Source organism: Anoplolepis gracilipes, chromosome 2, assembly GCF_047496725.1.
Source record: "Anoplolepis gracilipes chromosome 2, ASM4749672v1, whole genome shotgun sequence".
Taxonomy (NCBI): domain Eukaryota; kingdom Metazoa; phylum Arthropoda; class Insecta; order Hymenoptera; family Formicidae; genus Anoplolepis; species Anoplolepis gracilipes.
Window position 1 is genome coordinate 1,903,946 of NC_132971.1, and position 12,245 is coordinate 1,916,190.

General features: G+C 33.6%; 1 protein-coding gene across 1 annotated transcript; it reads right to left on the bottom strand.

Annotated features, from left to right (window-relative positions):
- Nucleotides 1–6,978: 6,978 nt before the first annotated feature.
- LOC140675162 (odorant receptor 49b) lies at nt 6,979–10,393 on the bottom strand. Its single transcript, XM_072909300.1, has 5 exons — nt 9,464–10,393; nt 8,835–8,934; nt 8,333–8,428; nt 7,694–7,849; nt 6,979–7,059 (listed from the first exon to the last, which is right to left on the bottom strand). Exons 1-5 carry the CDS (start codon nt 10,264–10,266, stop codon nt 7,009–7,011), a joined length of 1,206 nt encoding a protein of 401 aa, XP_072765401.1. The 5' UTR covers nt 10,267–10,393; the 3' UTR covers nt 6,979–7,008.
- Between the last annotated feature and the right edge of the window lie 1,852 nt (nt 10,394–12,245).

Below are 12,245 nucleotides of genomic sequence, written 5' to 3' on the forward strand. Positions count from 1 at the left end.
TTCTCTGGTTTTTTTTTCCGTATCCAAAATAACTAAATTTATATCTCTCTTGTATCTTTGTGTGTGTTTGTTGCTTCTCATATTCTCATTGCTCTCCACTCCAGAGTCAGTGAGTTTCTCTCTTTCGCGCGGTCCATTTCAACATTATTCTGGTCATTCGTCTCCCTCCATCGAGGCGACTGTCGACGCCCCCCGGGGCGCTATTGTCTCTATATCATCTACTCTCCACCTCTTTTCAAATCTGTCAGTTTTCAATGGAATTGACACTACCTATAGGTATGTCAGCTCTTTATTTTTTTCCTTTTTTCATATCAATAATGGACTGTAGAGTCGACTTTATAATGTTACTTCATCATCGAAATTATTTACGATGAAAATATTTTTCAAAATAATTCGCTTTTTCTTTGACTGTGTCAAAAATATAACGAATTGAAAGCCTTTAGAGAACATTTAATAAGGAATTAAAGTCTAGAATCGCTTCTTTAATAATCTTTCAGACCTAATTTTTCCTCAAACTTTGATTGTTTCGTGCAACGCGAATCGAAATAGTGTTTCGAAAACTTGTAAAAACAAGATGGAAACTGGCGTTTTATAATTTTAGCCTTAACACAGAATACGCGAACGTAATCAAGATTCCCCCTCTTTTCCTCCTCTCCCACCGACTTTAACCGTCTAGGAATGGCGGAAACCACGCGGAATTTACTTCGAGGCCACAAAGGAATGCAAGGATCGCGAAGAATCCTCTATATGAGTCCTCAACGTCTCTTCATCGTCGGCTCTTTATTAAAACGACTATTATCACACATTCCAGAAACAAAAATAGCGCCGATATGATCGTTATTGCGTACATTTTCGTGTATTAGCCGAATAAAACCTTTAGCGGTCTCAATTAACATAAATGGGCCGAATGTCTAACGCACATGAGTGTTACGATTGTCAAGGCAGGCAAATAAATCAAATAAATAAGTCGATTTTCCCTTCGTGCGAGGAAGGCTTCTCCGGAAAGTCGTTCTCGTTGCCAGTTTGCCACCTGTGGAGTCGAACGAGAAAGCAATATAGAAATTCCAAGCAGGAAGCGGGTTCACTTGTTGATTTTAGGAAACTCCGGGGAAAACACACGAGGTGCAACTTGTTGCTAAAGGAACCGCTGCTAATCGGTTTTAGTCATGCGGTTTTACACACGAATAGATTGATGATTAATATCGAGATGAGAGACTCTAGAGATACCTTATTATTAAACGAGAATAACAGGAGAAAGTGAATTTGAAATTGCCTAGGGTCAGCTTCATCAGCAGTCTTGGCTAACTATCTGCAGTTAATGATTCTGGTGATTTAGATTGACGGGGACAACTTAATTATGATCCTTCGATAAATATATCATATAACACGACTAAGCGTAAATAAAAGAGCACAGATGATATTTTTAATTTATTTTCGTGAATATATGGGAGAAAATGAAACGTGTGTTTACATTGTGAAGTACATTATATGATTTTTAATACCAAAAAGGATTTGTATATTTGTATATTTGTATATTTGATCATAAAAAAAATTAAGGCCCCCTAGGAGTTTGTTTCACTTTAGGGTTTATTGACTTGATAATCTTGATTTTAAAAAATCTTGATTTACTTATTTTAATAGGATTTCATTATTACGATCCACAATCTTACAATGAATGATGACGAGGAGCAAAACGACGATGTTCCTTACTCGTTACTTTCTTTTATCATTATATTCGGTGGACGATAAAAGTTGCTTAGCACGGTTTAGTAAATTCTTTAAATGTATAAAATAATGGTAACTAGATATGTCGTTTTACCAATTTGAATAAATTTTGTGACTGAATTCTATAATTGGTTATCACTCGGTAAAACCTATAATAGAAAGGTAAAAAATTAAATTAATTTTATATCTTAATATAATTATGTAACATTAAATGTTTAACACAAAATCTCTCGCAAACGCATTATAAGCAAACGTCAAGAGGACGTATTTGCTTTTAAATTAATAAATTTCGCAAATTAAAGACTTCTCGCATTTTTCAAAATTTATTCTAAAATCCATCCATTTTTAATAACGTAGATGTATTAATTTTTAATAATCTCCGATAACTGACGCGGTAAAATGCACGAGCATCAGTTATCGGAGATTATAAAAAATTAATACGTCTACATTATTAAAAATGGATGGATTTTATAATAAATTTAAAAAAGTGTGACAAGTCTTTAATTTGCGTCATCGCGCTGGCACAATAGGTGCCAAATAATGCATTGTGCGGAAATTGAGGAGTTGCGAAAGACTTGTCTCCTCAAGATGTATGTATATAGGGAGAGGACGAGAGGCTGAGAAAACGCGTAATTGAATGATGCGCAACTCGGCTGCTCGATGAATAGAATTCAATGAGTCGACACTACCTGCAAATACACGGGGACGTCGCGAGTTACGGATCCGGACCCTCGGTGCGTCTCGCGCCCCGAAGATCTTCGTCGACGAAGACAGTCGGCGCGTCTTGTTGCGAATTTAATTCCCGCGACGAGACAGCGACTGGTCGGGTGGTTTCGTCCCTTCGAATATATATTTGTTCATCCATTTTGAAGAAATCTTCATCTCATTCATCGAGTCCTATTGTGTTGTCAGATTTTGACAGGGAAATATAGAAGGGAAATAAAAAGAGACACGTGCACACAAAAGAAAATTAAAATTTTTAACCTACGTATGTCACATGTTGCAAGGAACATCGTCGTTGCACTCCTCGAGATACTATCACCCTATCACGTAGAAATTATGATTTTATCGGAAGGGGGCAGGGGCCCCTTCCGCTTATAGTTCGTTTCGGCCACATTGCGATTTTTTCGAGAGAGTTTGCCTAATCGAGCGACGTTGCTCGTGGCAACTGGCGATCGATTTCGAGGGACGTGCTATTTCGCGAAAAGCTTTAACCATTCAATCGCGTCATCCCGCAAAATCATTAACTAACTCTCCATCATCCTCCCTCTTCATCGGATGAGAGAAATTAAACACGAGGCACCAATACAATGAGACGTAAAACACAACGCGTGTAAAACTATACATTTTTTACAAAGTACGCCCAAAATCTCGATTTAAAAAGGAATAAATAAAAACAAATAATTACTAAATGATAACATTCTCGAAAATACCGAATTATAATACTAAACGTAAAGCTATTTCGTATAATTCTTCGGCAGAGATAATTTATTGAAAAGTATAATCAGGGATGAAAAGTTACTTTTAATAAGTAACTAGTTATCGTTATCGTTACTTTTTTAATGTTGAAACGAGATTAGAAATTAAATAAAAAATATATCTTTGTAATATATTTATTTAAAAAATTAATAATTAAAATATTATTAAAGTATCAATAAATTGTTTTAAATTTGTAAAATTATAAATAACAAGGAAAAAATTTTAAAACACAGTATAAATGAAAAAATTTTGATTTGCAAGTTTATAAATATAGTCAAATACACGATATATTTTTTGTATTCTCATAATTTTGTTTAAACCTTTAATATAATAATTTTAAATTTATAATATGAATATTTGTTGATAATTGAAGACTGAATATACGAAAATAGAAAATATAATATGTCATAAATAGGAAATAGATTCCAAATATAAAAAGTAACGATAAAAGTAACTGTTAAATTCATTACTAAAAATACCGTTACTAAAAAAAATGTAACTACGTTACCGCTACAGTTACAGAAAAAAAATGATAACGCCGTTATCACTTCATCGTTACAAAAAAAAATACTAACTGTAACGGTAACGACGTTACAAATAACGCGTTACTTCCCAACCCTGAGTATAACCAACCGAATTTTAAGCGCTGCAGATTTCCTTATCATACTGTTTTTGGACACATTTCGTAGAGAATCAAAATTTTCCGGACAATAATTGGATTCTATACCGCGCGACAATTAAGTGCGCGATTTAATCCGAAAAGGGGGGGGGGGGAAAGGGTCGAGTTTTTTTTTTAGCGAGAAGGAAATTCATTTCGCGCTCGATAGAGAGACAAGCGCGCCGCGGATCGTAAATTTTAATTTTTCAAGCGATAACGGGATAGCACATCCCACGCCCTACGATGTCGATCCATCGCTGCTTGGTACCGATGGATTTCATTAACTCGAAGAGCCCGCGTTTCGTTCAACGTCGAACGAACGATGGTATGCGAAGATGACGCGCCCTCTCGCACGGGGTCGGTATCGTCCCGCAGGAAATCGTGGAATTTCTTTATTGTACGCCACCGCATCGAGGGCTCCGGGCTTTCCTTACCTCGCCCCCCCTTCTCCCGAGCTTCTCCCCTTTTCGTTTCCCTCCCTCGCCCCCGGCGCCCTATCATCTTGTCCGCCACCTTCTCGTACGAGACGATGCCGTCACCGGCAGATGCTCCTCTCAAGACGCGCCGCTATAATTAATACGGAAGCGAACGTTTTGCTGGAAAACGCAATCGTAAGGTTAATTCAATTCGCGCGAAACGTAAGCGGTCTCTGGTCCTTTCCAAAGGGTATTCCCAAGAGAGAGAGTGCGAAAAGACTTTGACGGCGCTCTTCGTCCTTGCTTGCGGTGGAGCTGTCAAAATGAAACTTCAATCGCGCCAGAATAGGCTGGTAACACGCGTCTTCCTTTTCCGATGATATATCTGATGATGACAAAATCCGCGACGCAATGATATATCTCGGATATAATGTGTGACGCTGAATGAGAATTAAGAAAGCGATTGTCCAGAACGTATGGCTCCTCTTCTACTCGGTTACATTTATTCCGTGTTCTTCATCTTTATTTATAATCCACGTTCGGACAGCGGCACTTTACGAAAAAGAATTGGATGGCATCCGGAATTGACCATCGGTCTTGGAAACACTCTCTTGCCATCCTCATGAAAGGCAATGAGTTGGCAAGCGCGATATCCTGCGGCGAATCTACGAGCCTGTCGTTTATCTACCGCATCATTTCGCGCAGTTTTTCCCCTCTCCCCCCTCCCTTTCGTTTCCTTAACTTTTGCCCACGCTTATGTTACTGATGCTGCCCCCGATTCCATCTTTTTTTCATCCCAAATTTTCCTACGGCAACTTGAATACTTTAGTCCACATATTCTCACAGCACGTTTAACACCATAGACTGTAACATTTATTTATATCTCAAAACTTGGCACATGTTTGATGACACAGGACACGTGGCTGTGTAAGATAAATATATAAATGGAAAGTTGCAAAGTGTAGACATATAAATATATGAATATAACATTCAGAAAAAATGATCTTGCAACTTCAACAAAAATTTTCTTTAAATTAATCAAATTATATGACAGAGACAGAATTTATATTTGTGATTAATATTTGGCAATGAGATCTAAATTTTCTAGAGGTATTGCTAGAATATTGTGGCTATAAATTCTATACGTGACAAACAATATTCTAACAGATGCAAAAAGTAGCGATAAATTTTAATCGAGACATCTAGAAATCTATCTACATTAGCAAAATATTTTTTTGAGTGAAAAATTAAATATTTTTTCATTCTTTATTTTTTTTTCTTTTTATTGTACATAAACGTATGTATCTCAAATAAAGATATAAATTAAATAATAATATATAATATACATAGTATATATATATATTATAATTTAATTTAATTTATATCTTTATTATATAAATTAAATTAAATTATAATATATATATATATATACTATGTATATTATATATTATAATTTAATTTATATCTTTATTATATAAATTAAATTAAATTATAATATATATATATATATATACTATGTATATTATATATTATTATTTAATTTATATCTTTATTTGATATAATACATACGTTTATGTAAAAAGAAAAAAATAAAGAATGAAAAAATATTTAATTGTTCACTCAAAAAAATATTTTGCTAATGTAGATAGATTTCTAGATGTCTCGATTAAAATTATTATTAAATTTTATATATGCATTATGTATGTATGCATTATTGAGATATATTTATTGCGTAAATATGGTTTCGTTCAAAAGGCGCAAATCTCGATAAAATTGTACTTATTGGCTGAAAAGTAAAGAAGCCACGTTTCTGCGAGAAGTTGCTAGGCTCGCTCGTTAGTGCAGTAATGTCGAAGAAATCTATTGCCCTCGCTATCGACTATCACGTCTTTCTCTTCTTGTCGATCCGCAAATGTCGTTGCTCGAGGGAGTGACTCCTTTTCGTAGATGCCTTTAACATATTTCGGTAGATATTATACATTAATTCGAAGCTGAATATCTTTTAGAGAGACTTTTTTTCAACTCCACTATCCACGTTTTGATTTCGATTAATTCACGCATCGCATACGCCACGTAGACGTCCTTAATGTTGGATGGACAGCGCTCTGTTAACCGTATTTCTCGTGATGCGGCAGGGTAACTCTCGACACGTACGTGCCGGGGGTGCAACGGAAAAAGAAAATGATCGATGCTCGACTTAAGCCAAGAGTTACATCGAAAGCCTTTCTCTCTCCGACATTTTCTTCGGATTAGTTTCCGTGGAGGTTAACGCCTGCCTCGTTACTTTAAGCAATCGTAACGGAGCCGCGGTGAGAGTATCTCCGCAGCTAAATCTTCCCACGTTGTCAACACTACGAGCGCCAGTATAGTATTCAGAGCTAATCCACGAAAAAGCCTGTCGTATATCTGATGAATTTCCCCGGCTTTCGCCGCGTTTAATTTTCTCTAACGACGTACAGCAATCAAGCATCGTAATTAGAGTACACATAGATATATATTATTCATTTTTTCTTCACAATTCACTGCGTATGCACTGAAGAATTTTTTCACAAATATCTAAGAAAGACAGATCACGATAAAAAAATTACATTACAGTTTTTTCTTTGTAACTTTGATTTATTCGTTCGATCTATGTATAAATTTTAATATCATAATAATTATATAAATATTAACAATCGTATAGATTATCAACACAAAATACCTCGTTCTAATGTCATTGATAAAATAACATCAATTCATACTGCGTATCATAGTGAAGAAGGATGCCGCGGATGATACCATCTAAAATACGACGTCTAATCATTTGTGAAATGATCATGATTAATAGATGAGACACGTTTTAAGAGGATCCAAAAGCTGTTTTATGACCGATCAAAATTTAATATGAAAATATATTTGCTTTTGCAATTTATATACATAAATAAAATAAAATAGGTTCCCACTGCAAGAATTGCATGAAAGAATATTTGTGAACTTTTAGAAATGACGTCTGACGTGAGTTTGTGTTTCAATCTCGAACAACACTCACAGATGCACGAGACTAATTTTTTACAGATTTAAAATTTACAGATTTTAGGCTTCTAAAGTCATTTTCAAAAGTTTATTAATATTCTGTTATGTTATTCCAAACGCGGACGCTACATCTCTTGCACGGATGTACCATAGAACTTTTTATATTAAATAAATATTGTTACGACGTAACTGTCATTTTTCAATTTTTTATCATTTTTATATAAAATTATTAGGCCCCGCTAATAAATGTTGTTTTTATAAGTATTTTAATTGTGGAGAAGGATTTATCAAGCTTCGTAGGCAAAAAAAAAATTTTCAAAATCTGTAATTCATGTTCTGTCGGTAATTTTGAATCCTCTTAAGGCGTATGTAATATAAATATAATATAAATATATGTACGTACAGATGCAAAAGTTTGCAAGGATAACGGTACGATAGACCCGGCGGTCAACTGCGCTGATTTTTGAGCTCTCATCGTGATGATACTTAGAGATCTTCTTAGCTGATACGGAAAGCGATACCACGATGTAAAATACATCGCTCTCGCTACATCTTGACTCTGAAACACAATTTAGCTTCCTATTCCAAGTTTCAAGGATATAAATAAATATAAATAAAGAAGACTGAGAGAAATAAAATATAAATGTCAAGAAGATGTTACACTTTGAATTATAATGTATTATGACATGATGCACGTGTATAATGCTTTTTTATATTTGCGAAAAGAAATTATACTTGCGCGTTTTTTTTATCTTTGAGTTATAATAACATATGTTCGCGTGTTGTAATTTTTTTATATTCCTGTAGGTGTTTATATTTGCTTCTAATAAAATACGTCAACGGAAAGAAAAGTTTTATTAAGTTCTAAAATGTCATCTCTATTGTTTTTTTAAGTTTCTCAAATAATTAATAAATAAGAAAAGTTAAAAAAAAATTTAACAATAAAGATAGAAATAGTTTATATTTGTATACTGCACTTTTTCTTATTTTGTCAAATATTATGTGTTTTAAATTTAAATTATTACAATCTAGAGTTACATACCTCGGTGAGAAGAACGTCCGCCGGCCAGTTACATAAAAATAATTGAATTATAGCAATTGACAATTGTGTTGCGTATTTAAATTTATCAGGATCATCCTGTAAACGTTAGACAATAAGAAAGTTTCTGAGATATTTACTTAATTAAAATATACAAACTAACATTTTTTTCGCGTTTCTATAATCGATTACGATGAAATAATCAACAAAATTTCGAAAGATAAAAGTGCTTTTATACATAATCTACATTATTTTAAATTAAATGTACATTTTTGGTGAATGTTATTAATTAAATTTTAAGATTATTACGTTTTGTGTTAATAAATAAGAAAAAGATTATACAAATTTCCAAAAAATTTTCTAAACATACTTCAAACATAATATGATTGATTTCAAAACTACTGGCGAGAGATCATAAAAGTTAAGCAAAATTAATTCACAAAATTGTAAGATAAAATGATTGATTAATTATGCAAGAGAAGAAAGATAATTTGAATTCTCTTACCCCCGCTAATTTAAATCCCACGAGGGAAACGTTGTACGTACTTCCAAGAAGCTGCATTAAAAAGATGCTGCTGGTGAGTTTCTCGACTTCTTTACAAAATCTATTCGAACAATGTTGAACGTTTGATTAGTCGAGTTATTTTTGTACACTCAAAAAATGATCTTACAACTTCAACAAAAATTTTGCTAGGTGTAAAAAATTAACTGAAACAGATAAATTATTAGCAAATACTATGATACTGCATATATTAAGAATAGAATTTATATCTGTGCCATTAGTGTAATTTAGACAGAAAATTTTTCTGCGATGCCTATCTTTAAGACCTATTGTCAAGTACAATTATATTTGTGATTAATATTTGGCAATGAGATTTAAATTTTTTCTAGAGGTATTGCTAGAATATTGCTGCTATAAATTCTATATACGTGACAAACAATATTCTAACAGATACAAAAGTAACGATAAATTTTAATTGAGACATCTAGAAATCCACACCAGCAAAATATTTTTTTGAGTGTATAAAAAAAAATTTCGCAAATATCGTTTGAGGCATTTAAAAAAATTTAACCGCTCAGTCGCTCCCTTTTTATTTATTAACAATATCATCATTCTTTTTCCCCCCTACATACTCGAGTACTGTTTGATGATAGTGTACGCAGGCTTTGAGATCAGATTTCGCACGATTTTTCGACACACCGTGTATTATTTCGAGGGATTCCACGGCTATCGGAGACGAGCTTTTCGAATAAACCCGATCGCTGAGGCTCATGATTCGCGAATTGAGGACCTTGAAGTGGCCGCAAACGGTCAAGATAAGCACCGGTCCAACGGTGTCAGTAGCGGCGCAGGTGAGACCGACGTTGATCATGCTACTCAATTGTAAGGTGTACATTATCTCGTAATAGGGTGTCCGATGAACCTGGACCGGACAGGCGTACGGCAAGGTTCTCGTCGTCGCGTTCGACGAATCGTCGTGCTGTCCCATAAAGAGACTCGCGATGGCGTAGAAGAAGATGGTGAAGGCACATCCGAAGAGATAATAGTAGGTCAGACGTTTCGTCGATTTCACGTAATCGCACACGCACCTCTTCTCGGTCGCGTTCAACGTCGTCCAGAGTTCCTCGCAGATCGTCAGCAATCGCTGAAACCTGCCGCGGAACAGGAGGACGAGCGTGAATCGCGCCTGCCCGCCCACGAGGGAGAGTATCATCGCGAATGACTCCATCCAAATGTCGAGGTGGATGGTATGCAGGACGAACTCGTACGTGTACAAGCTCGCGTACGCGAACAGACAGCCGTAAGAGATCGCGCTGAGAATGTTCTGCCAATTCGTTCGCCGGATTTTTCCGTTCCTGTACGATACCACGCCGGAGAGCCTCAGCAACGCGACATTCGCGCGGATCACACTCGCGAACGATTTATCCGATACCATTGTTTAATTGCGAAAATTGAAATGCAACGAATCTCCGAATGTCGAAGCGACGCTGGGATATCGGATCATCGACGAGACCGGCGCGTCTTTCTTTTCGCTAGGAAATCGCCGATCGACGAAACTCGCGGACATCTATAGGGTATATTTATATTTGCGAAAAGCCTATAGGATTTGCACCTGCGCGGTTCGAGGGAAGAGATACACGGACAAAACGCGTACCTTGTAATTATCCTCGAAATAGACTTCCGAAGAGGAAAGAGTTTTCCGCGATACGTGCCAATTTCGCTCTCGCGAAAATATCGGCAATCAAACGAATAATAATCGAGCTAAGGAATGAATAATTTGACACTTGTTTCAAAGTTGCGTTCAAGTTTTTGATATCGTGACGAGGCAGCGTGCAATTTCACTCGGACATACGAACATAAAGGGTTACGGTAAACGTGGGTTTCTATAATTTTACTCTTCTCGCGTGGAATTAAAAAGGAACCGTGGATGTTGAACTTGTAAGGTTATTGTACTATTAATTTAATTTGTCTTTTATAAAGTATCTCTTTAATTTTTATCATTCTTATATTGACAAAGTATCGAATGACATTTAGTGATAATTATATTTGAACTTGTTAAAAAAATTAGTGTGGTTGATAAAGTCATGCGATTGATACTAATAATCATTTAAAAATGAAAAAAAGATTATATATATTAATTTTATTAAGTCTATTAATCTATTAATTAAATTGAATTTATTTATCTCGATTATATCTTTATTTGAGTTTTACTGTGAGCTTGGAATTTTTCTAATTATAAGTTTTTAAATTTTCGATTAATTGATTTTTTCGAATTTGGTTTCTTTGTATTTTAAATATTATTGTATTTTAAATATATCTTAACAGATTTTATTTATTTTTAATGTTTAATTCAAAAACTAATAATGTGTGCTAACATATATATTTTTATTGTTAAGAAAGACGAATGATAATATATCGATATGTTGTTTGTACTGCAGTACAATTCGATATAATTATCGAATGTAGTTTATTTAGTGGTCTGTGTTATAGTTTAAACTACAGATGGATAAAAACAGTGGTTTATGCTCGTTGCGATTTGCCCAGCAAGCAATAACTCGAACTGAACGTGAAGATCTCCTATGATAAATTACTAACTGCAGTTAGTAATTTATTAGTGCACTATATAATGGTCTGCAATTTAAAATAATAGTTCAAGATATTCCATTTTTGAACTGTATGTAATTTATTTTAAAACTAACTAATATGTTTAAAATATTATCATGTACACTTTAAAAGATGATTGTTAATTAAGTTTTAATAATTATTATTATGTTTAAAAAAACGAGAAGACGCATTTGCATTTAATAAAACTAGCAATTAAAATATTAATTATTCAAAAATTATTTATTTACTTAATACAATATATATATATATATATATATATATATATATATATATATATATATATATATATATATATATATAAATAAATATTTAAATTAAATATGACTAAATAGAGAAGAAAAGATTTTATTACTTAAATAAATGCAAGATTATATTATGCCAGTATAATTTTGATACATTTTTATTAAGAATTTATTGCAGTTTATTTTTATTTTAGGCGATAAAATATCGACTGATGACGGTAAAGTATTGATTTTTTATTATTTACTTGGCGATGTGATGGAGATTTCCTAGGTGGCGGCATAGCCTTCTGAAGAATTTTTATAATATTGTATAAAATAAAAAAATAATACAAAAAAATTTGTAGCATCATAATAATAGGGATATCAAGTTTGTACTTTTAGAAATAAAATCTTTAAAGAATATATAGCACCATATATATTAAACGCAATTATTGATAATATTACAGAAAAAATAAATAAAGTAAGTTATTATTACGTTATATCAGATTGTCAATCATTTTAATCATTAACAAATAAACAGAGTAAATTTTAACACATTGAAATTTTG